The 27,880-nt window shown below is 37.0% G+C and overlaps 1 protein-coding gene across 3 annotated transcripts; it reads left to right on the forward strand.

Annotated features, from left to right (window-relative positions):
- The first annotated feature begins 11 nt into the window (after window positions 1-11).
- Window positions 12-27,537, forward strand: ERCC8 (ERCC excision repair 8, CSA ubiquitin ligase complex subunit). 3 transcript variants are annotated; one of them, XM_027883199.1, is made up of 12 exons: window positions 12-202; window positions 2,032-2,127; window positions 2,277-2,378; window positions 7,470-7,593; window positions 9,132-9,213; window positions 9,839-9,907; window positions 12,316-12,382; window positions 13,596-13,699; window positions 15,451-15,575; window positions 20,991-21,188; window positions 25,389-25,475; window positions 27,168-27,537. In XM_027883199.1, exons 1-12 carry the CDS (start codon window positions 126-128, stop codon window positions 27,234-27,236), a joined length of 1,200 nt encoding a protein of 399 aa, XP_027739000.1. In that variant the 5' UTR covers window positions 12-125; the 3' UTR covers window positions 27,237-27,537. The 3 variants fall into 3 exon arrangements, with proteins under 3 accessions (XP_027739000.1, XP_027739002.1, XP_027739001.1); XM_027883201.1 differs by lacking the exon at window positions 12-202 and adding an exon at window positions 456-511; XM_027883200.1 differs by lacking the exon at window positions 12-202 and adding an exon at window positions 700-770.
- The last annotated feature ends 343 nt before the right edge of the window (window positions 27,538-27,880 follow it).

Raw genomic sequence — 27,880 nt, forward strand, 5'->3', positions numbered from 1 at the left:
CACTTCCACCGCCAGCCCTGCCCTGCTCCCGCCTACGGGCGCGGGGCGCTCCAGCAACGCTGCTCGCCATTGGCGCAGCCTGCCCAAGATGGCGGCGCGGCGGGCCGCGGGGCGGTGCTTCCGCCATGTTGGGGTTGCTATGCGCTCGCCAGACCGGGCTAGATGATCCTGGGCGTTTGCGCCGGGCCGAGCACACCCGCAGGTACCGCGGCGGGGCGGGGCGGGACCGCTGCCCGAGGGGGCCACGGAGCGGCAGCGCCTGGCTCCTCTTTGCCGGGAAGCTTCGCCCGGACCCAGCCGAGGCTGCGCTGGGGGCCACCTCGGCGGCGGCTCCGGCAGAGGCTCCCCGCGCCCCGCTGGTCGCGTTTCGGAGTGGGTTTGCGATGTCGCGCGTGGGTCAGAGTCCTGGTGTGTGAGCGCTGCGGTGCCCGGTGCCTCATCCCCGCACCGCGCAGTTGCACCAGAGGCTCGGTCCGCTCGCGTTTGTGCTCCGCCTGTGGAGAGACGAGGTGTTTGTGGTGCTCTGTGCCCGCATCGTCTCGTCCGCCCTCTTCCGAAACCCGGCCTGCTGATTGATTGCGGGAGAATCAGATGGAGGGCTTTTATTAGGTTCCCAGCAACTTCTGTGGGAAGTGGCGGCTGCATAGACAGGCTTGTTAATATTCGTGCTAAAAGTTATAAGATGATAATATTTGTTCAAGTTTTGCAGCTGTATTTCAAGGTAAATCCAATAAGACCTTCCTCAGTTCAGTCGCTCATGGGAGTCCATTATAAGGATTTGTGATCGTGATTTATGGTTTTGGGAGCTGTATCATTGTAAAAAGAATGTTTTAAATTGAAATGAATTTTGGTGTTCAGCAAACTCCTTTCAGTGAGCATTGGGACAACACGGTTACATCCTTTGTATGCCTCCAGCTCTTATGTAGCATTCAGTGTTAAGAATGTTTGACTTTTAAAAAATATATACTCCTAAGTGGATTTTATTTATAGCTGCATTTTAAAGTTACATGTTTTAAAACAGTTCTGCAGGGGCATTTCTTGCTTCACTAAAATTCAATCTGGAGCTCAAAGGTTTTAAACTAGGTATCTTGTATATGTCAAAATTCTTATTCTAAGTGAATTCTTCCATAATTATATTTCACATCTGTTAAAATGACTTAAATAACTTGCTGCTTTTAAAGCATATCTACAGAGGTGTTGTTTGGGGACCTGCCTATAACAGCCTAAGGTCAGGATTTTTGCCACTTGATCTTAAATAGGGTCACTCTGCCTCTCAGCTTTTCAGTTACCTTCTTAGTTACTTTGTTCTTGTTAGTGGTTTTGACAAAATGGTGCTGTATGACGCTCTGATCATCTTGTAAGGCTAAATTTTTTATCAGATAGTATGGTTTAAGGAGGCAGAATCTCTCTTTTTTTGACCATGTAACATATTAGCATATTTAAAACTACAAATTACTAATTGCAGGTCAGAAAAGTTTGTCTTAGAAGCTTCATCATGTGAGTAGCCTAGTTTTTATTTATTGTGTTCTAGAAAATGTAACACACAAACTTTTTTCATTAAAAGAAAACTTGATAAACTTGATAAACTAAATGAGTTTGTCCGCTAGGTGTCCGTAGTTCCAAGTAGGATGAAGCTTGAAAGAATGTTACATAATGAAGCTTCAGAGTAACTAATATTTGATGTGACTACAAGGCATCTGAATGTTTCTGTTGCCCAGTGTTTTCAAATTGCATTCTGGTTTTGTTTCCTATGTTGACCCCAAATGCAGTTTTGCTATTTTATGTATTTATTTCTCTATTACCTTCCAGACAACCAAGTATTCTTTTCCTACCAACTTCACAAGATTTATTTCCATCCCTATGTCATGTAGTTTTGCAAAAATATTACAAGGATGATTTAAATGCATTGAAGAAGCACAGAACTAGGGTTTTAGCTGTTCAGAGCTGCACAGTAACATTCAATAATTCTGTTCTTGTTGTTCATATCTCTGTTTTTCTTTTGTTATTGTTTTTTGGTTTTGTTGGTTTTAGGGTTCTAAGTTTGGAATTAAATAAAGATAGAGATGTGGAAAGAATACATGGGAGTGGTATCAACACACTTGATATTGAGCCTGTTGAGGGAAGATAGTAAGTATACACTTTAGTTGGTAAAAATGTATGTGAGTACTTCATTGTGTTTTGGTACTACATATTTATTTTCTTGTTGAACACTCAGTTGTACTGAGGATATTGTGATCATGAATCTTGTAATTTTGTGCTTTATTAACACTTTGCAGCATGTTATCTGGTGGATCGGATGGTGTTATTGTACTTTATGACCTTGAAAACTATAGCAGAAAACCAAGTTACACCTGTAAAGCACTTTTCTCTGTGGGAAGGTAAGTACTCCAAAATTATATTAAAAGTTCATAGGATAGCTTTTGTGTGGCTAGGATTGAACTTTCAAATTAATGTATGTTCTTATTTCTAGGGTAAAAAGACTATAGAAAATAGTGCCAGAAATCTTTGAAGGCAAGTGTGATGCCTTATGTTTTTTGACATGCAAAAAAAGAAGAAACTTTGTGGTGATTTACTAAGTAGCAGGAACTAATTGTTTCTTCTTGATTTGTCTACTCTTAATAGTTACAATATATGTACAGTGACTGTGGTATTGTTTGAGCACATCTAGAGCAGTTCAAAAGTTAAAATGGAGGATATAAATTGTTCTTGTATGGAAACTGAAGTAAGAGTTTTATGTTGCTGTAGACCCCACAGAAGGAAGTCAGAGCTAGTACTCTAATCACATTTTAATACTAGAAAAATATAGATGAGGAAAAAAAAACAACCAAACTCCCTTCTAACTCACAGTTAAAACCTGTGAGTTTTATTATTATTTCATGTTGAAATTTGGTGACTCTATGCCAGTAACTATGAGAAAAAAGGTTTGGTACTGTTGTAGAAATGTTCCTTTTATCCTCTAAATATATATAATATTTATATTTGAATAAATATATTTTTAAGCAGAATGAAAATTATCTGCATAAGTGTTCATCTGATTGGGAAAAATATCTAACACCTATTTGCTGCTGTTGGTTTTATTTCCTCTCTCCCTGGTTCCAGCTATTTTAAGTTCGTTTGGTGTTCACCAGGTACAGCAGTCATTTATATAGAACTTCTTAAGAGCATATTCAAATGAAGGCAGATGTGTTACTAAAAAAATGGGACATTTTTTCTAATGAACTGCCATGCTGTGTGTAATCTTTGTAAAAAGTCAAAGCTTTTATTGATTTGTCAGACTTTCTCTGCAGGCAGTATAAATTTTTCCATTACGGCCGTTAAATCTTTTAGCAAAAGCTCGTTTTTCCTTGTATTTGGGTTTTAGGGTTATCTGGTAAGTTGGAACTTCATTTGAGACAGTAAGATATGTCCTACTGTTATAAAGATTAGTAGCTACATTTTCCCCTTATTTTTTCCCAGTCTAAAATTTTATTTAAGGTCTAAGAGCTTCATGAGCCCAATATACAAGAGCAGAACAGATTTGTTACAATAGAAGTCCATAATGGTATTTTGGACCATAGGAAGGAAAAAAGCCAATAAAGCGTGCATCAAAACAAATCAGTAGGGACAGAATCTACCGCAAGTCAGCTGCATGTGGTGTTTGTGGCTGGGACTTCTTGCACAAAATTATTTTAAATTGTAATTTGGAACTTATAATGGCTGTACATCCCCAAATCTCACAGCTGAAACAAATTCTGAAACAGATGCAGCAAACCAAAGAAATTCATGCTAAGAGGACACAACGTAAAAGCTGTCAAATCTGTGCTAAAATCATGCCAACACTAACTTCAGTTAGGTCCCTAGAAATATTCTATTCTTGAATATTCTGTTTATGAGCATGGTTAGTTGGTAGTCTGTTTCCTGAGTAGGTGTTCATTTGCATAGGTGCATCTTTTATTTGCTATTAGTTGAGGCATATATCTTACTAATGATTTCCAATCAGATTTGTGTGACACTGTTCTAAATGATAGACTTATGATTATTATTCCTTAAATATCCTTAGTAGGTTTCTTGCCTAATTTATTCGTAGTATTCATATAGCTTCCTAATATGTTTTGAAAATACTTACTTTAACTAAAATAGCTACCGATTATATATACCTTCAGATATTTGGAATGTTATTCAAGCAGAGTTCGTGACATCATAAATGAATTTTTAATTACTGGTAAGAAGCACTTCTCAGTTTGATTACCCAGCTCCTATCTTTGAAGCATGTAATGCTCATGTGTTGTAGAAGTTTGCCTATCTTCCCGGTTTGCAGGGCAGAACACAACTCTGGTCTCAAAGCTATCTAAAGAATAAGCTCTTGCTAGAGGTCCTTTGAAGCTGTTTCTGAATAGTCTCCAAACTAGGCGTGATGAGGGTCCCATAGTTCAGAACATCAGAAGTAATGATGCCTGGTGGTAGGCTGGAACTTACCCAGTGTTTCTCATCTAGACTGTAAGGCCACTATTAAAAAAGGCCATAAAAAGTAGAGCTTTCCTTGCTCTTCTGGGAGTCAGCACTGAGAGCTTCCCCTGGTTTCATGTGATCCATGCTGTCTTGTGAAAAAAACTGGCATTTGAGAATACCCAAACAGTACCAGCTTCTAGATGATATATAGATAATGCCTATCTTTAAGGTAGTCTCTTCTACTCAAAACCTGACTAGGAAGAATGAATGGCAATGACTTTACTATACATAAAATTAATTCTGTATTTGTCTTTGGTAGAAAAAGATATTCTGAGTAATGGGTGAAAATACTGCATGTGGAATGAACTGGGAATAATGTACAGCCCTGACATATGAAACTAGGCTGAATAGCATGTAGCCACTACTAAGCTTAGCCAGATCAAAGGTGATTCCTGCAGAGATACTCAAGAGTTTTTTAGTTCATTCCTCAGTCCTGTGGATTATGGAAAAAGTGGTTGTTCAGGTGTGGTGTTGAACACAGTCCAGTGTTGTACACTTACCAGTTTTTGTACCAGGATAATTAGTTCCATGGGTTTAGATTTTTCTGCATGGTGCATACAAATGTCTTTCCACTCTGAATCATGCTGGGTTTCCTGGCTCTGCAGATACTGAAGATATTTAGCTTGACTCTGTCATGGTTCAATCCCAGTCAGCAACCAAGAACCACTCAGCTTCTTGTGTATTTCCCTAACAAGTGGGATCGGGGAGAGCATTGGAAGGGTAGAAGGTAGTTAGAAGACCCATGGGTTGAAATGAAGACAGTTTAATAGGAAAAGCAGAAGCTGCCCATGCAAGCAAAGCAAAACAAGGAATTAAATCACCCCTTCCTGTGGGACGGCAGGTGTTCAGCCGTCTCCAGGAGAGCAGGGCCCCATCACATGTTACTCAGGAAGACAAATGCCAGCATTCCAAAGGTATTCTCTTCTTCCCCCCAGCTTTATATACCGAGCATGATGTTATATGGTCTGGAATATCCCTTTGGTCAGTTTGGGTCACTTTCCTGGCTGTATCCCTTTCTAACCTCCCATGCACTCTTAGCCCCCTCACCAGCATGGCAGTATGAAAAGCAGAAAAGGCCTTGGCTCTGTGTAAGCCCTGCTCAGGAATCAAAAACATCTTTATAATATCAGCATTATGTTCAACACAAATCCAAAACATATCCCACACTAACCACTGTGAAGAAAATTACCTCTACCCCAGCCAAAATCAGTATACTTCCCTGAAGAATAAATGCCCAAAATTTATAGCACTGTGCCAGGACAACGGGCCATTCTAGGATATCTTCAGATTCCAAGTATGAGAATCATCATGGAATAGGTTTTGAGCCTGCTTGCCTCATTCCATACAGAAAGAAGCAACTGCATTTCACCCTAGAATTCATGTAGCATTATAACTTCTGTTAGGATGTGAATATAACATTCCTCTAATTTTATCCCAGCCATCTTTCCACAATATGAAAGATCTACATCTCTGTTTACACAGTGATACCCTTGCCACAGTTACCACTTTGGAGGCCAGGACACTTGAGAGAAAAATGCAAAGATAAGAGCAGAAGTGAGGAAATCTTGTGAGCCCTTCACTAGCTGCACTTGGAGCTGGCTAAACTGTTTTCTCATATTGTACTGCATTTAGCTGGGATGGAGTTCATTTTCTTCATAGTATTTTGTACATTACTATGTTTCAGACTTGTAGCCAGTCTTGAGAACACACTGATGTTCAGCTACTGCTAAACAGTGTCGGTAGTGTCAAGGCATTCAACATTCTTCACTTTACCCCTTCAGTGAGGAGACTGGGGGTGGACAAGAGGCTGTGAGGAATCTGAGACACCTGACCCAACTTGACCAGAGAGATATTGGTATTCCATACTGTACTATATCATGTGCAGTAATAAAACTGGAGGGGAAAAAGGGGGTGCGTTTCCGGGGGTTGCCATTGCTCTGACTTTGAAGGGTCATCAGTCAGCCTATGATGAGGGATTGTTCTTGCATCACTTGTTTTTTTGGGGGGTTGTGGAGGTCTTTTGTTTTTTGAGGGGATGGAGGTTTTGATTTGTTTCCTTTTCTGTATTAAAATGTGATTATCTCAATCCACAACTTCTGTCACCTTCACCATTTGGATGCTTTCCCTCATCCTGCTGCAGTGGGGTAGAGCGCTGTGTAGGTGCCTAGGGTTAACCCACAGCAACATGGTAATTCTGGGTCTGGAAGCATAATTTTGGGCCATGAAGCTGAATACATGTGAATCCACCTCAGATATTAGTGGTCTACCAGGTATAGAAATTACATATATTATTCAGAGCCTGATCAGTTCAGTCTGTATCCTGGAGCTGTCAAGATTTGCTCTGCTGTCCTTTCTTTCTACCACAGTTAATGTATTATTAATTATATTTAATTCTGTAACTATCTACAGTTTAGCTCAAAGTTTCCAATTGTTCTTTCTCTGTCATTTCTGAATGCAAATATAAGTGATTCTCAGTAACTTAGTCTATTGATATCTGGTGACTTCAGCATACATGAATTGCCAATAACTATGTAGCTGTAATTATTCACTAATAATAATGAAATTTTTGAACTGTATTTGTGGTTGTATTTTTCAGTGGATCCATTTCTCAGGGAAATTCCAGAAGTATAAATGATTTGTAGTGTTAGGCTATCATATTTAACGTTAGAACTGTAAACATGGCAACTTAAAACATTTCAAAAGACATTAGTGCCTTTTGTGCTTCTAACTGTGGACTCTGAGTGTCTTAACTTGAGATATGCTGCAAAAGATAATGATCTGTAGCTTCTTGAAATCAGGACTCTTCAAAGAAATTAATATTAGTTGATTGAAAATCAAACCAACTAAAAAGTAGTTCTTGAAAACTTCAGGACAAATTAAAAAAAATATTTAAACTTTGTTTTCTACTTGTCATTGAATACCAAGACAATTACAAGATACTTATTAAGACTGACCAATTGGAATATTTTCTTTGATTTTAGGAGCCATCCTGATGTACATAAATTCAGTGTGGAGACAGTCCAGTGGTATCCTCATGACACTGGCATGTTTACATCCAGCTCATTTGATAAAACCTTAAAAATATGGGATACAAACACTTTGCAAGTAAGAGAGTTTCTGCGGCTTGCAAGCTTCTTTGTGTATGTGTTATTCATTCCACATCTGCAGTTTTCCCAGAGGTGAACAGGAGCAAGTAGTCAGAAGGATGAGAACCAGCCTATTGTTAGAACTCTGGGTGCAGTAGCAGCATTCATATATACACTGGTGTGTGCCTCTCCCTTTCTGAAGACTTGAATGTCTAAACTGTATGAGAGCTTGGAACTCTTGGGACAGTCCTTTCTGCTTTTGTTGTGATAAGGAACACAGCTAGTTGAATTTTTGCTATGTAAACTTGTCCACCAAGGCATAGTCTGAAGTTCATTCTTGGGGATTGTTAGTTAAGTATAATGGTAATGTACAGCAGGGTGAGCTTTTAATAACCAGCATCTAAATATTGGTTTTGAAGGACTAGTGGTTTTGGCATTCAGGATCACTAGGTCCAGAATTCTGCTGCTGTAAGCAGTATAGACAGCATTTCTAGATATTGTTGGGGAATTAGAGAAGCCATTAAGAAAATGCTAACCAATGTAACTGGTATTATTAAAGTAAATAGATTATGTAGGAATTCATGTTACTTTGCCTCGCATCTCTTTTTGAATTGCAGATTCATGACTGCTCCTGTTTCCTGTGTGAATGTATTAATGAATTTACACTGATACTGTTTGAGTGTTGTTTCACACATAATGAAAGAATTTTTAGAAAATAAGAGGTTTGTCACCCTACGGACACAATAGAAAACAAATTTTTACCTGTTTTGGGATTTTTGTTTGTTTGTTTGGGTTTTTTTTTGGTGAGATATGAAGCTACATTTGCAGTTGCTTAATCTTCTCATAAACAATTCGGTTTCCTGAGAGTTCTATGAGCATCTCTTAAAAGACAGTGTTCACGTGAAGGTTATTGAATGACCTGTTCTGCCACCAAATGATGTTTTTGAAAGTACAGACAACTTAGTTTCAAGAGATTTTTCGTATGCAGTATTTTAGAATGAGACAACAAAAGCAGTTTACCTGAAAACAATTCTACTTATTGAAGTAAATAATAAAGTTTATTGAAGTAAATATTATATTTCATTAATTTTAAACACTTATAAGGTAGCTGATAATTTTATATGATAATGTTTTAATTTTTTTAGGAATTGAACCTAGTATGTGGTATTTATGAAAGTCTTAAGTGCTTCCTTCCCTTTGACTCTTATCTCCACATTATAACCTTCTTGTTTTCTTGCTAACTTTGTTAATTTTTAATAATTGTAATATTTTTCACTCATGCTTCTCATTAGGTAATTTTCGTGGTCTTTATTTTTGGGTCATCTCTGAGCTCTGGTGTTGTCTTAGTTTTGGAAAACATTTCCAAACATCACGTAACACTTGCCGTGCAATGTTTGCATGGTCTGGCTTCTAACTTGGAGAATTATTAAGACTATGTAAATAGTAGTATTTGTATTAGTCTTATTTGTACCTTATTTTTACTTGAAAAATAATGATGAGCATTTACATTCTGATAACATACTTGCACTGTCATTAGTTTAATCTTTTTATTATCAGCCTGCAGATGTATTTCACTTTGAGGGAACAGTCTATAGCCATCATATGTCTCCAGTTGCTACAAAGCATTGTTTAATAGCAGGTATGTATCTGTTTGTAAGAACCGTCTTACATATTTTGGGTTTATAGTAACAAGCCAGTAATATTCAGTAATGTTTTTTACCTGCCCTATTTTATTTTTACATAAATTGAGTCTTCATAAGATGTAAGTTCATTGGTAAAATAAAATACTATCCATTAATTGGATGATGTCAATGACAATATCATATTTGTTCTTCTGAAATAATGCATCAGTCAGTTCTCCTACCTGATAAAAACTCTTAGCTATAATTAGATTACCTTTTGCTACATAAGCTAGCATTTGAGGTTTCTTAGATCCAAACATAGTGAATTGTGTAAATAGATGTGTATTACTTACAGAGTTTAACTATGTTTAGCAACAAAAAATATTTGAGGATGCATTTTCAAGTTTCCTAAATAGTGCCCTGTTTACCTCCAGTTTCTAAATTTTGTTTGTTACATGGTAAATTTACTTGGACTAAAAATGTAAATATATTAATAGAATGCATTGACTCTGACTGAATGAACTGTTGTGCAGTTAGCATTTTTCTTCTATTTCTTTGTCATTGCTAAGATTTTGTCGTTGTTGTTGTTGTTCTCTCAAATGCTGGGGGGGTTTTTAACTGTCTTTGTTTCTCTTGTTACAGTTGGTACCAAAAGCCCCAAAGTACAGCTCTGTGACTTGAAGTCTGGATCCAGTTCTCACATACTGCAGGGTACTTCTTAGTCTGAAACATAAATGTTAAACAATAACTACTTTGAGTGAAACAAGTCCTGCAAAGAAACACTGTATACAATGTATTCTTTGTCAGTAGCGTGACTAATTTATTTCTAGCCAGTTTTGAAAGTTACACAGTAGCAAAAGGTTCTTCTGGGTGTTTTCTAGTGCTAACAAGTTGGACAATACGAATACTAACCAATGAGCAGTTACTACAGATGTTTGGGCATTTTCATAGTCTAATCAATAGTGATTATTATTTATTACATGGTTAAGCATATTCATTGGTTTGGGGGTTTATGGGGGGCTGTTTCCAAGAGACCCAAAGAACAAATAAAACAACAAAACTCAAAAAAAAAAAAAATCCTACGGAGGGATTTGAATGGATTTATTTAGAAGTTTCTGGTTTCTGTACAATAGACAAGATACTGCTTTCTGTAGAAGGATGATATCTAATCCTTTGCATTTTCAAAATTCAGTTAAATATAGGGGTTTATTGTTCCATAATCCTTTACTTTTGACACTTAAGGAGAATGTGCCTTTCGTGTCTCTTTTCTAATGTGTACTTTCTGGAGTATGAGTATGTATACACGTGCTCAAATGAAGGCAATTACGAGGTAAATCTTCATGCTTCAAACCAGCCAGGTAAGAGCCAGCCCTGATCTAGAAGATGTAGAGAAGCATTAGGTCAGATACAGCAATGTGCAAATGTTTCAGTGCAGCTTTATTTCTTCACTGGCCAGCTCAAATCTAAAAGCAGCCTAGGTGGTTTTATGTGATGTGGAGCTTAAGCCATTAAGCCCTTATGGACTGGATTGGCCACAATAGGCATCTCATGTTCTGTTTCTAGAACCAAGAGCACAAGAGAGTGCAACGACAAAAACAGTTCTCTAGACTTTCGCTTGGGTTTCATCAGGACTTCATAATTTAACACAAGAGTTACTGCTTTCTAGGCACAAGCTCTGTGTCACTGTACACAGCCTGGTACAGTTAGCTCAAGTGCAATGTTGGATGAATAAGTGGAGGGAGAATATGTCCTCCTATTAGCATAATCTAATAATTCTTTACAGAACTTGAAGTAGTCAGTAGTGTCTTGAAGATAGGTATGAATTTTCACACAGACTAACCCTAGAAGCTGAAATGGAGCTAAATGCATGACTGTTTTGTAATAATGGATCCAAGTAAATGTGTCTGCCTTGACCCTTCCAAGTGTATCCTGTAGTACCTGTATCATGGAGATTTTTTCTATGATCCTGGTCATCATAGCCCTTTGATTAGTTTAGGTAATGGAAAACCACCTACTAGAAGATGTAGGAGGAGCAAGGTGGTTCACATAGCTCTGAATTGCACTAGCAGAAATGTATTTGTATGAATTAGTTTATTTTTCAAAAATATGTTTCTATTACTACATGAAGCCTTATTGCAGTCTCTCCATTTAGCACAATTTACACCTCCTATTGTCTGTATTTATTTAACACTTTTAAATCTTTCCAAGTTTTGAAGTGTATGTATGTGTGTATATATGTATATATATATATACACACACACACATATAGGAAAGAACCTTTCAGATCATTGAGTCCGACTGTTAATCCAACACTGTCAAATCCACCCCTAGATCATGTCTATAAGTGCCGCATCTACACATCTTTTACATATCCCTGGGGTAATGACTCAATCACTGCCCTGGGAAAACTGCTTTCGCTGTAATTTTATTATCCAATCTAAAGCTCCACTGGTGCAACGTAGGGCCATTTTGTCTTGGCCTGTTGCATGTTACTTGGGAGACTGACCCCCACCTGGCTACAACCTCCTTTCAGGTCGTGTAGAGAGTGATAAGATCTCCCCATAGCCTCCCTTTCTCCAGGATAAACACCCCTAGCTGCTCCTCATAAGACCTGTGTTCCAGACCCTTCCCCAGCTTCAGGGGTATCTTAATATTTCAGACCATAAATTCAAGACAAGACTATTTGAGGGTGAATAAAGTTTTAAATGTAAGTACATAGGGTATATATGGCTTTTATTGAACATTTTTAAAGGATTTGAAGAAATGTAAGGTTCCTTCTGTGTGTGATAACACCAGTGCTGCACAAAAATTAATAGAAGTAAGCTCAGTGGTTGTAACTGTGCTGTAAAGTGCTTTTCATAGGTAAAACCATCTTTATTATCAAAAGTTATACATGTGTAATACTCTGTCACTTTCAGCTCACTGCATTCTTCTACTTTGAGCAAGAAGAGCAAAGAGAAGTAACTTCTATCCCAAAATGATATAGTTTCACAAAGTTCAAATTTGTGTTACTTCAATTATCATTCTAACCTGATGTGTCATATAGAACTAAATATTTGCCTTTACTTTCAGTTATTTACAAAAAAATATATGTACAACCTTTGTCATGTAATTTCTAGGTCACAGGCAAGAAGTATTGGCAGTGTCTTGGTCCCCACGTCATGAATATGTTTTGGCAACAGGAAGGTAGGGATGTTGCTGAAACCTTAAAAGCACTGAAATGTTTGTCAGTAAAATTTTATATATTCTTAATGAATATTTTTTAGAATTCTAATGCTCTTTTGGAGTTAATCTTCATCACTGACTTTTACCTGTGTAGCTCTTCCATAGAAAGACAAAACCTGAAGTGCTGTACAAGTGAAGCTTATTTTATAGGAAGTTTGTACAGAATTTGGAAACACTAATTGTATTTAAAGGTCCAGGAAAATGATAGAGCATTATTGAGATACTTCTTACTGTTTAGTAGTGTGTGCATTGCTCACACATGTTTAGCTCAAATTAAAATCCTGGTTAATCATGCTCAATCATGTGAAAGGGCATAACTTGGGTATCATAGCTGATGGGTAGTAACTTTCCAAGCTGCAGTAATTCAGTGAATATGGATTGTATGTTGATACTCCTGGACCTTTTTTTTTTTCTTTTTTTATTTTCTGTTCCTTAAAATTTTAATTTTAATGTGAAAAATCCTCTTGACTTTCCTATAGCTTTTGTGTATGTCATCTTTTGATTATAATGTGACAGTTCTCATTTTTTAGTTGTCATGTTTTTTTCTTTCGAATTGCAGAGAGAAGTGACTGTTTTGTAAGTTTAGAGTGAAATTTGAATAAGTTGATACCAGAGTTGCAAATCTTCCTTTTCTAAAGCCAAGCTTCTGAAATGCTCAACAAGTTGGAAAACATTTTAACAGAGTGTTGTGGCTTTGGAGTTTTTTTTGGTTGGTTGTTTTGTTTTAGCAGATGAAAAATTGTTTGCTTGTAGACAACTACTGTACCAGTCACACAATAGATCTGTGATAGCAGGAGCCCCGAGTTGTCAGACAACCGTTACAGATAATGCTGGAGTCTATAGCTGCAGTTTAATCAACAGAAGAATTATTAGCAAGTTTATTCCTCGTCTGTGTATATATACAAGGGTGTTATGTTGTAGATAAAGAGGCAAATGTATTACAGCTGAACATTCACTCTTAGGTGCTGATAATGTAACAGCTATAATTATTAATACATTTAAATATATGTCTGAAATTTGTCTTAAAAAAAAATTAATGAAATTGTTTTGACTTGAATGTGCCCACATGATGAGTGCTTCAGAATAGTTGCTGGGCCAGGTGAGTTGATGGAAGACAGTTACTGAACCAGGGTGCACATAATTACCATTGTGTTTGCAAATGTATTTTTCTTAGTGCTGATGGTAGAGTAAAACTGTGGGATGTGAGGAGAGCTTCTGGATGTCTGAGTACACTTGATCAGCACAACGGGGAGAAGTCCAAGGCATCTTCTGAGGCAGGTAATGCAGAATATAACTGGTGGCAATGCATATGTAACTAGAATCATTCTTAGATTTCACAAATATATTGAATACTAAGACAAGCGATGTGAGTAATGATAATCCATTTGTTACCTACTACATAACACAGGCCATTCAGTTACTTCTGTTATAGAGACAGTGTTTGTGCTTGGGATCTTTTTAGAGGGATCTCCTTGACAATAACAGTGTATCTGTTCTAAATGGTTTTTCCCCTAAAATGGGAAATTTTGTTATCTGTATTGTCGGTGAAAGAATTCATTCATGCTGTAGATGAGGTTTTATATAAACAACAATCACTTCATAAGCTGTTCTGGTAGGTAGTTCCTTTGAAAACAAAGACAAGACAAACAAACCCACAAAAGTGCATTCCTTTTCCTGTTTAAATTAGTCTTGCTTCCTGTATAAGTCTTTAGAATATTTTTTCATATGAGGTATCATAAAATCAGTTATATTCCTTTTATACCTAAAGACTACAGCAGAGTGTAAAGTTATGATTATATTTCATTTTACAAGAGGTTGAATTAAATCTTAGTAATGCATAATGATACCTTGTATTAGCTGTAATTGACTACAGCATTAACATTTTTATGTATTTTTAAGTCACATTTCTGAAACTAAAAAAAAAAAACCAAATCTCCTGAGTTGTGGTCAGTTCTGGACAAAATAAATTTCATTTCGACAGTCCAAAAAAGTACTTAAACAGTTGTTACTCTGAGATAAAAATACATAGTATTTGGAATTGAACCACAGAGGAGAAACTGTGTATTGTACTTCTGAACAAAGGGATTTGTGTAGCATAAATCAGTGATTAAAGCTACCATGTCTGACTTGTGTGCAACTTAAGTTGCATGTAGAAAAATTCATGAAAATGAAATTCAAGAAATTACTGAGATGAAAATGGTCTAAAGAAAGTAAGACTTTGTGAAAAATGGACAGATTTTGTTTAACGAAAACCAAAATTCTTTGTAGCTCCAAAAATAAAGAGTGCCATTTTATACATTCCTTTGAATAATGTGTTGACTTGTTCAAACACAACATGTTTCTTTTCAATTTTATTTCTGTCTGACAGATTCAAGATGATTTTTGGCCATGTCAGATTTATTAACATATATATATGAACTAAACCAAATGCAGTTAATAGTATTTAAAAAAAAATTTTAAAGCCTTTTACCTAAGAAGTATGTCTAAATCGGGTAGTGTGGTACAATTTAGAGATATTTCATCTCTTTTTCAGTGAGTTAGTTCATGGACACCATATTTAGATTTGCTGTGATAGCACAGAGTTGGATTTTAGCTCCTTTAGCATACTTCATGTGCAGTATTGCACGGTAAACTCAATGAAGTTAATTTCTAGTACTCTATGAACAATGTAGAATAGGGTATTCAGTTGGAAAGGACCTACAATGATCATCAGCTGCCTGACCACTTTAGGGCTGACCAAAAGCTACAGCATGTTGTTAAGGACATCATCCAAATGCTTTTTAAAGATGGACAGGTTGGGTGCTTCAACTACTTGATAGGTTGAACAGAATTTGGTTTTGAATTGCACCCTGAGGAACACCACTGGTGGCTGTTTGCCAGCCAGATGTTTTTATAAACCAGGAGTTAAATGATTAATTTACTGAATGTTACCATTTAAACAACAATTCCAGTGGTCTGCATTGAAATAAAAATGTATACAAAGCAGTAATTCTTCTCTAGAAACCTGAACCATCTCTTTTTCTTGACAGCAAACACTGCTCACAATGGGAGAGTTAATGGTTTATGCTATACCAGTGATGGTCTTCATCTGTTAACCATTGGTACAGATGATCGGATGAGACTCTGGAACAGCTCCACTGGAGAAAACACGTTAGTAAGTTTTCAAGGAACCTCAGTTATGTTTACTTGCACTTAATTTTAGGGATTTAAAATTTCTGCAATTGTCATTACAATTTTGAGTATTTATTCATTTTCATAAAGGTTGTAACTGCTTCATCTCATCATTAGAAGATTTAGTGAACATGCTTTTTCCAGATTTTTTTTCTACTTATTAAAAAAAAAAAAAAAATGAAGAAGCTTGGATGTGCTTAAAATTCAATACAGTAACTCTTAAGTTCATTAATTTGGAGGCTATAAAACACTTCGTACAGTAATGAAAACCTTAATATGCAGTGAATGTTGTTAGAAAGTTTGGGGACATTTTTAACTATTAGTTATCAGTGCAACCTTCTCTCTGTTTTTGTGGAATTTGTCCTGTGGAGTTGTACAGCAGTGTTAAAAACAGCTATCCATCCATGCATCCATCCATCCATGCATCCATCCATCCATGCATCCATCCATCCATGCATCCATCCATCCAGATTACATTTGTAACCAAACAGCATCACAGATGTGGCATTGTGGATGGAAAAGGTCTTAAGTCTCTACTGCTGTTCCAGTCCTTTCTATGGCTTGTTTTGTTCTGAAGGATCTTGTCTTCCTGATTTAATTTTCTGTTTAGTAAAGAAAATTGGGGTTTGTATCTATTTTGAAAGAAGAACATATTCCATTAAGTCAGTGTCCATAGAATTTTAGGCAATCATAATTTGGTCTGTCACTGCTATCAGGAAAGGAAGAACTTTTGCTCTACCTCAGAAATCTTTAGCTTCAGAACACAGCAAGAAGAATTCCTTATAGATATTTAAATGAAAGGACTTTTCTCCATGCTATCCATATTTGCCAGCTTGTTCTCAGCAGCTCATATGCAGACATCTTTCTGTCTTCAAATCACCATCACTAAAGTAGATAATACAGTTTGTTCCTATCACCAGCTGGATCACTGGACTTTGTTTTTCTGTACCTGTTAGTTCACTGACTTGTTTCATAGGCTATTTTACACGTTTCTGATTTGCTGTGGAGTAGCTTGATCCTGCCCTTGCATTTTCAAGTCCAGAGTACTCTCTTTTCACGGAGCAAAACCCAGATGTATTGCTTAAAATAACTTAAAGGCACCAGCAAAAAAATTAATACAAGTTCACAGCATAGTCCTTTTATTTCCCCAACTAGTTAATCTTTTTTGGTCTCCTTATTTTTTTCTATATATTTCAAAAGGTATAGAAATTAAGCCATGCATATGATTTTTTTTTTTTTTGGAACAATGAGCCAAATTTGGGGCCTAGTGCATTGTTTCAGTACGAGAAGTGAATGTTGAAGTTTATACATGTTGTGTACATCTTTTATCACAAAAAAAATAGAAAAAATCCTTATTCACTGAGGATAGGAAGAATCAAACAGGAAAAAAAAAGAACATATTTTTTTCTCTGCTCAGAAACAAAGTCAGTTTTTAAGATTTTTCTTCAGTTATTGTTTGGGCAGCAATCCTTTTCTTTCTGTTGTTGTTCTGTCAATCAGGAATATTTATACTGAATATATATATCCATTTAATTTACTTTTCCCATCTTCACTCCCCCGTTTTGTTGTACGTGCCTTTGTTATGAGCAATGCTATGGCTTGGGAATTGTTGATGTTACAGCTCATATGCTGTGGAAAGGAGTTTTAATTGTTCTTTATCAGCAGAGTGAAATGCCTCTAAAATGCTAGCATTAGCAAGACTTAACATAGTCAGTATTTACCAACAATATCTTTACAAAATGAGCACAGTATTATGTCACGAGCATGAGGGAATAAAGACACGAGACCACCGAGGTTCTTGAACAGGGCTGCAGGTCCTGCCTGAGCAGTGTTCAAAGCTGATCTGCTTTATTAACAAGAGGGGGGGATTTTATAGGGTTGGCTGGGGACGGTGCTAGAAGGTAGGAGGGATATGCAAAACTTGGACATAGAATAGGTGGAGGGTACATGAATAAACATTAGGGGGTAGGATAGCAACAGGGTGCAAACTGGGATTGGTTGAACAGATATGGTGCCACGAACTGTCCAATGGTAGCTGACACTTGCTCCTAGGAGCATAGCCCGTAGAAATCACTTGTAACATTTTAAAACTGGGGCCTCAACCCAGCAATGGGTTTTAGCCCAAAAAGTCACTTATCACGCAGTCTTTTCACACCACTGTAATTCTGTTGCCCGTTTGGTTAATAAACTCTTCTTTCCATTGTTTGTGCGATGAAATTCCAGAATGGCCATCTCCAACAGTATTATCTGCAAAGGACATAAGCATCACATCTCATGAAAGTATTCTCTCAATATGTAAAAATATCGACCTCAAATACCTTTTAAGTGCCTGTATACCAGTGCATGTAGCCTGGGAAACACAGGAAGATTTGGAGATCTGTGTGCACACACAGGCTTTGATCTCACTGTAATTACAGAGACATGGTGGGATAGCTCACATGACTGGAATCTTATGATGAATGGCCACACACTTTTTAGAAAAGGCAGGCCAGAAAGGTGAGGTGGAAAGTTGCCCTTTAAGTAGGAGAACACCTGGAATGTATGAAGCTCAGTCTCGGGGAGGATGATGGGTAAGTTGGGAGTTTATAGGTTAGGCTTAAAGGGCACACTAACAAGGGTGAGACTGCTGTGGGTGTTTTGCTACAGGCTGCCTGAGCAGGAGGAAGTGGATGAGACCTTCTACAGACAGCTGGAAGCAGCCTAAAAGTTCACAGGTGCTGGTTCACATGAGGGACTTTAGCCACCCTAAGAAGTGCTGAAAGAACACAGCAAGGCATGCACAGTCCAGGGGGCTGTTGGAAAGCATTGATGATAACTTTCTGACATGGGTGGTGGAGGAACCGCCAAGGAAAGGTGTACTGTTGGACCTTACACTAACAAACAAGGCCTTCTTGGAGATGTGAAGGTTGGGGGCAATCACAAGATCACAGAGTTCTGTATCCCGTGAGGAAGAAGCAGGCCAATGAGCAAGAATCCTAGAAGAGCTAACTTTGGCTTTCACAGGGAACTTCTTTGAAGAACCCCGTGGAAAGGTGCCCTAGGAGGAAGAGAAGACCAAGAGACCTAGTCAGTAATACTCCAGGCTTTGTAACAGTTTATGTCTGCGGGCAAAAAAGTGAGTAAAAGGGGCAGGCAGCCTGCATGGTTGAACAAGGAACTCCTGTCAAAACTCAAGACATAAGCAGAAGACGCACATGAGATGGAATCAGGAGCAGGCAACATGGAATGAATAAAGGGATGCTGTCAGAGTATGCAGAAATGCAATGAAGAAGGCCAAGGCCTATTTAGAAAAAAATCTGGCAAGGTTGTCAAGGATAACAAGAAGGGTTTCTTCAAATACATCAATATGTGGGACGGCTACTGGAAGGAACAGGGTCCCTCCAAACAGAGGTTGCAGAGACAGCCAAGATACTGAACACTTTTGGTTCAGTCTTCACTACCAGCCCTTGAGAATTCCTGACACAGGAGACCAGGAAGAAAGTCTGGAGGAAGGAAGACTTTTCCTTGGTTGAGGAAGATTGGGTTAGAGACCAATTACTCAAACTTGGCATCCCCAAGTTCATTGCTAGACCAGTCTCAATCATCTTTGAAGGGACTGGAAGAAAGCAAATGTCACCCTCCTCTTCAAAAAGGACAGGAATTACAGGCCAGTCAGCCTTATGTCAATCTGGGAAAGGTGATGGAACAGCTCATCCTGGCAGCCATTTGGAAGAAAGTGATAAAGAGTAGTCAGTATAGATTCACCAAAGGAAAAGTCACACTTGACCAACCTGATTGCCACCTGCTACTGCCTGGAATGCCATCCTGGGCCTTGAAAAGCAAGTCCTGTGTGACATGGCACCCCAGAAAGAATTGAGTTGGGCAACTGGACTCAGTTAAAAATAGCCTTCTAGATACCTGGGCCAGAGGGCACAGTATTGAGTGGGTATATCATATTCCCTATAATGCATCAACCTCTGACAAAATTAAACACTACAACGGATGATTAAAAAGGTTGAAAGCAGTGGGTGGGGGACCTTCAAGCATTGGGATCTACATTTAGCAAGGACCACCTGGTTAGTTAACACTAGAGGCTCTATCAGTTGAGCTGGCCCTGCCCAGTCAAAATATCCACATACTGCAGAAGGAGATAAAGTCCCCATGGTGCGTATGAGAAATGTGTTAGGGAGGACAGTTTGGATTAGTCCTGCCTCAAGCAAAGGCAAACAAATGGGATTGTTTTTGCTCAGGGACTGGGCTGCACTTGTAGGTAATTCAGAGAGTTGGAAAAATACAATGTATAACTCTAGAGGATTTGATTTTTGGGTGAGAATGATCTGAAATGTTGAATTTTATATTTTTTGCTGAATTATACTGCCACTGTATGCCATAACTACCATGGACAGTGAGTATAGATTACTCCAGATACAACAGTTGTGAGCTCCTGATGCAGCTTGCCACCAGTTGACAGCACACCAGCTGTCCTGCCCAGCTGTCCTGCCCTGGAAGACTGCTAGGATGGATGGAACTCAGAGTGGTGGTCTAAATGAACTCACCAAACATCTTGGAGGGCCATTGACTACAGAAATGATATCTATGTTTGTGTATATTTATATATGAATGTATAGGTATGTAGTGGGAAGGTACATATAGGCATATATAGAATCATAGGTCGTGTAGAATAAGGGGTGGATAAAGTCCTGGTTTCAGCCCAGATCAGTAGCAGGGGGCGTGGCCAACACCCCTGTGTTATTCAGTACCACCTCACATCACTGACAGAGACAGGGGAAGGGAGCTTTCTCTCTTCTGAGAAGGGTGTTCCTTCTAGGGGAGAGGCTGTGGTGGGTGAAATGGTCCAGTATTGTTTTATTTTACAAGTAAATTGTTTCCTTGTCCTATACATTGTGCTATTAATATTGTTGCTGTTACTGTTTGTTTTCTCATTGCTGTTTCCAGTAAAGTGTTTATCTCAACCCATGATGGCTGCCTTTTGTGCTTTCAGTTGGAAGTGGGTGAGGGGGAGCGACCCATGGCATGGTTTTAGCAGGGCTGCTAAATTGGAAAATACCATTCCTAAACCATGATAGGTGGCAATTCCTCAACCATGTCTAATTTCAGTGAGAGTTTATGTATTTGATGTAGATTTGGCATGCAACAGCCTGCACAAATTCTATTTCTTAGCGTGGAACTGTTGATTTTTAGGCATAACTATTTTTCCTTTTCTTGATGTTGAGAAAAGTCATCTTGAGCGAACATAAAAATTATTCTCTTGATATCTGTAATTTGAAATATCAGGAGTTATATTAACACAACTCAAAATTAATTTTATTGAGTATTAAAGATGAAATAAAATTGACCTTTTAATATAATTTCTTGTGATTTCACTTCATAGCTAACTATGTAATCCTTCATTTTACAGGTGAACTATGGGAAAGTCTGTAATGAAAGTAGGAAAGGACTCAAATTTGCCATCTCTTGTGGCTGTAATCCGGAATTTGCCTTTGTACCATATGGAAGTACCATTGCTGTTTATACAGTTTTCACAGGAGAATTGATAACTGTGCTTAGAGGGCATTATAGCACTGTCAACTGCTGTGTATTTCAACCTCATTTTCAGGTAAGTAAAATAAAACCAGTATTGTAGACAAACTGGAATGTTTATGCAGGCTGCCATACAATTTGCACTATAAAAGCATTAACTTTTCAGGAATGTGCTTTAATCAAAGATCATGACATAAGAGAGTTCTGTGGCTTGCGTGTCATGCAAGAAAAGGTTGGTGAAATTCTTGGTATGACCTTTTCTGGTTTAGCTTCCTTCCACTATTCAGTTTGTCTCACATATGTAACTTCTCAATATACTTCAAGTAATTTGTCAGCATACATAGTCATTGATAAATATGCATAAAGACTTTTGTCTGTTTTCTGTAAAACTGAAGAGGAGGCATTTGTCTTTCTCAGAGATACCTAAAACTAATCACAGTAAGAAAGAATGTGAGGTGCATTAGTATTGCTGTCAGTACTGAGAAGGCTCTAAAGTTCTCGCTCAAATGCCTGTAGTTATACTTTGGGCAAAGTGTTGAGAACACGATGAGATTCTTAAATTAATCTGAGAACATTTCACCTGAGAAATACCTTAGCATTACAGGAACTCATGGCACTTGGCAGTCTTCTTTCTTTTTCTTTTCTTCTCCACCTATGGTAGATTTTTCTCTTGCAATAAAAGACTTAAGGATAAAAAAGCTTAATTTGTTGTAACATACTTTAGAACAGATTGTTCATATGGCAAGAGTATTGTTGTGGCAAGAGTAGAATGGATGTTAATATGGATTTTCAGGCTGTTACATAGTTGCCCTGACATGTTAAGTATTGTACTTCATGTTCTAGCTTCTCCTTCTTTGCCTTTTGTTTCTGAATATCAGTGTCAAGGTTTTGACTCTGGCTGGATTTTAAACACCCACTGAAAGCTGTTTTTCCCCCCTCCTCCCCACTTTGCTCTTCTTGGAGGAGAGAAAAAAAAAAAAACCCACCAGAGAATTCCTGAGTAGAGATAAGAACTGGGAGATTCACTTACTAACTAATTTTCACAGGCAAACAGACTCAAAATGGAACTTAATAGAACTTAAATTTATTGCTAACAAACTTAAGAGTAAAGCTGAATTTATTGCTAACAGAATAAGAACTAAAGAGTAAAGGAATAAAATAGTCTTAAAACACAACACCTTTCCTCCATTCCCCCCTTCGCTCCATGTTCTCCCTCCACCCCCCAGCAGTGCAGGGAGATGAGAAAAGGGGGGAAGTCACAGCCAGCAGCTGCTTCTGCCACTGTTTAAATCCATGTTTAAATCCATGTCAAAACTTAATTAACTTAAGCAAGCCATAAATTTGATGATTCTTCCAAGTCTCTCTGGTGTAAGCTATGCATTTGCTGCTGAAATGTGTAGCAGATGGCTTTCTAATTTTTTTGTTACTTATTAGCATGTTTGACACAAGTGCTCTACCTTCATATGAAACAAGTTCTACATTTTTTCTGCATAGTTTTGACCATTTCCATCTAGTATTGAGTCTCTGTCACTGTTAAGAGTGTTCTTTTCAACTTTTTCTGCTGTCTCTAACCCTGCTGACTGATTTTTGTCCTCCCCATCATCAAATCTGGTGCTTAGATTTTCCTTACTATTTTTTGCCATTTTGAAAATTTCTTATTGGTTGCTGTCAGTCCCTGATATTCTTTCTGTTCATTAACTATATTTTAATTGCTATCTTTGTTTCACCTCATAACCAGAATAGACTCTAAGAAGAACTTAAACTTTGCACCAGTTATGTATTTGAGGTGAGAAGTGTCTTCTGTTTGCTCAGAACCATATAATCAAATATGATCACTGATACCCAAGCAGCTAGCTATTTGCAGTCCAATGATACTAGTCTTTATCTGTTCTTATCCAAATTAATTAGCATGTTTGTGTAATACCTTTTATGCTTGAGATATGGTATGGAGCTCTCTCCACAGAATGCTGTGAGTTTAGTCTTTTCTGATCTTGGGAACAGAGCCATAAAATATACTATATTATTGTTTGCCTAAACTGTTCTTACGTAAATATCTCTGTGAAGTTAGTAAGATGTTAATCTGCTTGAGTAATAAGAACTGCAGAATTTAGTCCTCCAAGAAGAGGCATTAATTTAATAGGAGGACAGTAATTTCAAGGGTGGTGTGAAAGAGAATCTTCATTGTGCAATATCTTAGATGATGTTTACTGTTGGATGTATTATGCTAGATAGTATTGTGCCATATTATCTGCTTAAAATAATTTAGGTAAACAAACAAGACCTATGTTTCCCTTTCAGAAAAAGAAATCAAGTAGAGCATTATGCAGGAATAACATGTCATAAAATATTAGGTATGCAACATGATGCAATTTTGCTTTAAATTATAGCTTCTCATACTGTTTAAGAAACGACGAGTGACATCTGCAAAGGTATTTGGCAAAGCCAGTAGTAAGCTATTGAGTAAAGTTAACTGAAAGTTAAATTAGGTTTTATTTGCAGTCTTTCCATGTAATATGCCATAAACATGCATGGAGCATGTTTGTAGTGCAATATATGTGACTATCCTGTATTGTACCATAATCCTACATAGAGGGGACTAGCTCTTCTTTTGATTGACTTGAGGTGTGAGTCACCATTTCAGGTTGTAATATTTAATTGTAAGTATTGCTCAATGCAGTGGATATTAACTGAATATCTCGCCATACCAGGATGAGAAAGTGAGCCAAGGGGTAAAAAGGATTTAATGCACTTATGGTGATGTCACTATGACATTGCTCACAAGGGTATATTTTGGCATGGAAAGGTCTTTTAGAGTTCTAGTGATATTCTTTATCAAAGGCAGAAGGCCTGACTAGTGTACTGCTGACAGAATTTTTGTCCAAGTAGAATCTGACCTATACCTTGGTGTAACATATCTTCTTTCAAGCAAATTAAGCAGGATTGTTCTCTGTCTTAAAACTGTAAACTCTAATCTTGAATGTGTTTTATGCATGAAGAACTTTATGCATAAGACCAGTTTTAGAAAAGATGGTATGTCAGTTCTACTGAGTGAGATTACCCACATAAATGAGTATTTATAGGAATTGGGCATTAAGTTTTTGCAGCAAATGTCATCATAATTCATGCAGTCTTGGAATTAACTATACATAATGTAGGAGACTTTCTGCAAAGATAGACTTTATAATATTTTGAACTTATGTTGAATCAAGGTATTAATAATGAGCACATATGCAGAGAATTGCTCATTTAAGTGTAAAAGCCAGTGTACTTAAAGCAAGGGTTTCATACTGTTAGCCTGAATGCCAAAGAAAATACTTTATAACTTCACTCAGACAGTTTGGATGCACGACAGTACTCAAATGTTTTCAGACGTGGCCTATAATATACAAGAGGATGATTCAAGATTGAAGGCATATGAAAATATCTTTATGTTGGTTCATTTAAGAAGCACTTTGGAAAATATAAGTGTTATTAGAGCAAACTTTATGGCAAAGATGGTGTAGTATCTCTCATTAACCAAATTTCTTCAGATTAAAGTGATAGAGAAGTCTATTTCCTTTAATATAGAGCTAAGAAAACTAAGAAAACTTTCAGCTGTTCGGTGTAGGGACTGTTTGCTTCCATGTGTTTGCAGGGTGCCTTGTACAATGGAATCTCAGGCCTTAGTCATCACTTTAATAAATAGAGTTGTTTATATTAAAAATAATAAACTGGTCCTTCTTATCTGTGCCTTTCCAACAGGATACAGGCTTCAAATTCTACTTTGTTTGTTCTTTTCCTTCCCTAGGCATACTGAAACTACATTTATTTAGTAGTTCTTTGTTCCATACATATGCACTTTTGTAACATGTATTGCTAAATTCTTTTGAGTTTGTTCCTATTTTTAAATTTAATAATGTATTTTCCTTTTTTGCCTTTTTTTTTTACTTCTCCATAAATAATCTTTTAAGTTTATTATCTGTTAAAATAGGTGTATTTTCAGGAGATGTGAGGGAGGGCAGAAGAAAAATGTATTTAAAAGCAATAAAGCTCATTTAAATGTGGATTGTGCTGCTTTGATGAGCAGTCTGTGAAAGAAAATTTTAAAAAAGTATTCATTTTGTTTTGGCATATTATTTAAAATGCTGTTTATTGAAATTATAGTATAAATTAAAAATTGACTAGTTGCGTTCATTTTAAAATAAATTTTCCATATCTTTTTTCTCCCCAATGTTGTGCCTATATCACTATTTTGTCAATTTGTGTAAAAGTAATTTCTGCTTTTTTTTTTTTTAAGGAACTTTATAGTGGTAGCAAAGATTGCAATATCCTTGCATGGATACCAGCTCCACGAGAGCCAGTTCCTGATGATATTTCTGAAAAGGTAATGAATTTTGGAGTTTGAACTGTAATTTTTTATGGCTTGTTGTGTGGAACTTAAATATGAAGTATCTGATAGACCATCAAAATTTGTAAAAGCAGAATCACCTATTTTTTCTGGGCAATCCTTTAATTGTTATACAGTTTTGAGAGAACATTTTCTTTCATAGTCTAGTAAAGTCTTTTGCAGACTTCTACCTTCCTACTTAGTTAAAAGTAGTTAATTTGGCTATGGATCTTTCAACTTTTGCTTCAGTGTCCTTCATTTCCAAACTGTTTTCTGTAGCTTTTGCTATTTTGGAATTGTAAAGGTGCCAACAATTGTATTTTAAATTGTTTAAGAATATGCTGTGCATTAAGCAGTAATATTAGGGATATCACACTTCATACCTAGATATTTTTGATGAGGAAATATAGTTAGTGAGGTTATCTTTGTGTCTGAGGCAAGATATCCAGGTCTGTTGCAAGAAGATGATATGTAACACTGCTTTCCAAGAGAGTTCTTTCTTTCTCTCAGTATTAAAGCTGGGCAATAAAAGTTTCAGTGAGCAGTCTGAGCAGAAAAAAATCTAGATTTAAGGAACTGAAACCATTCACAGAATCAGAGTCTAGCAAACTCTACGAATGTTGACAAATGAGGATAAATTAATGTTTTGTCCCATAGCATACAAAAATGTCACTTCTTAAAATTTCTGCGTTGTTCAGTTTTGGATGGGGAAATTATAAGAAGCATAAGTTTGTTGTAACATTTGCTTTGCTTTGTAAGACAACTTACTTCAAAACTACCCTACAACTAAGCAAAGAAAAAAAAAAGATAGTTTCAAAGGTTAGGTACTTAAACCCAAAATGTGTTCACTGGACCTGAAATCAACATTTTTACTCTAAATGAGAATTTATATGTGAGTTAACTGTATTTTTCTTAGTCTGAAAAATAAAAACAAACCCACAGCAACAGGATTATTTACCTAGATCTAATTAGAACTGCTCATTTAAATTTTACATGGTGGCAGTATGTAATATGTGCCAATGTTTTGAAATCTTTTAAGCTACAGCTGCTGTTTGCAAATGTTGTAGATGAGCACTGCCTCTGTAAGAAGTAGTTCTGCTGTTGACTGGTCCTGCTCCCTCTCATGTGCTAAAACAGCCACTTGAGTGCTTGCATAAGCAGAATCTGAACCCAGAATAGAAGTAAATTAAAAGAAATTACCCTAAGTCATTGTGATTCAGTGTACTGAGTAGCTGCCCGAACCATTTATTTGGACCCTAGTGGGGCTGATATGAGAAATAGGTCTTGGATGTGGATAAAGGCCAAGACTGCTTCCTGAAACCATAATATTAGCTCAGTTATGCTGGGCCAAGGAAATGTAGATGTAAATTAAAACAATGGTACACAATAAACATAGTAAAACATATAAAACATTTGTTTATGTTTTACACCAAACATTTGTAATACTTCCAGTCAGTACTCCAGTTATTGTTTGTCGAAATTGATATTAGAGTACTATTGCTTTTCATAATTTATCATGTCTCTAATCAGCAGAATGGCCAAAGAAGTAATTAAAAATAAACTAGTACTCATGAGAGACAGAATAGTTTGTCTACATATAATAATTTTTAAAAATGCCTTTAGCTTTGCACTTTTAAGATTTTCATATTTTTAGTTAAGAAAAACACTGATAATTTTTATTTTTTTTAGTCTCTGCCTCAACAACATTTAAATCCAGCATATGAAGATGCATGGAGCAGCAGTGACGATGAAGGCTGAATTTAAATTATATGCTGATATAAAATCGACATTCAGGCACCGCATTCACAGACTTTATCTACAGAATTGGATGTTGTTGGATTTATCGTGACTAGATTTTTGGTACAGTTCTGTTAGAGCAAGGTCTTCCAGAAATAAGTTTCCACTGTTCTCTGTGGTTTTTTGTCACTGTTGGAGTTAATTCTAAAGGATTACTTTTTCATACTGACTTTTGTACTTACCTTTACACGTTGGTATACTTTATTCAGTGTTTAACAGCTGATAAAGAAAAAATAAAATCCCTCCAGACTAGTCAATATTACGTTGTTTTTGTTATCACTAGAGCATGAGGAGATAACCCCTTCATTTCCAAGACTCATGATACAGGTGACTTTGCCTGAAGGAGGACTAGCTCAGGGACCAGCTTATTTTATTAAGTGTCTAGGTGGAGCAGATTGAATCAATTTTCAAGTGCTTGTGTGCTGTGAGAGTCAACAGGTTTTTGTGCCTGTTCTGTAGTATTTTCAGTTTGTATGTTTTTCCATAAAGGCACTATTCAGTTAAGAAGGAGATATAGGGATCTTCTATCCAAGTATTTTTATAGTGACACCATCATGTAGTATCTAAATCTGCCCCAGAAAGTTAAAAGAAAGTGGATCACATTT

The sequence above is a fragment of the Empidonax traillii genome, unplaced genomic scaffold (assembly GCF_003031625.1).
Source record: "Empidonax traillii isolate 1590-97213 ecotype Southwest subspecies unplaced genomic scaffold, ASM303162v1 scaffold120:size1031401, whole genome shotgun sequence".
Lineage (NCBI taxonomy): Eukaryota > Metazoa > Chordata > Aves > Passeriformes > Tyrannidae > Empidonax > Empidonax traillii.

Excerpts from the sequence above, each read along its gene's own strand:
- ERCC8 (XM_027883199.1), top strand. The coding sequence starts at position 126 with ATGTTGGGGTTGCTATGCGCTCGCCAGACCGGGCTAGATGATCCTGGG. Across the intron at positions 203-2,031 it reads CGGGCCGAGCACACCCGCAG|GGTTCTAAGTTTGGAATTAA; the intron begins GTACCGCGGCGG and ends TGTTGGTTTTAG. Across the intron at positions 12,383-13,595 it reads TATGTTTTGGCAACAGGAAG|TGCTGATGGTAGAGTAAAAC; the intron begins GTAGGGATGTTG and ends TATTTTTCTTAG.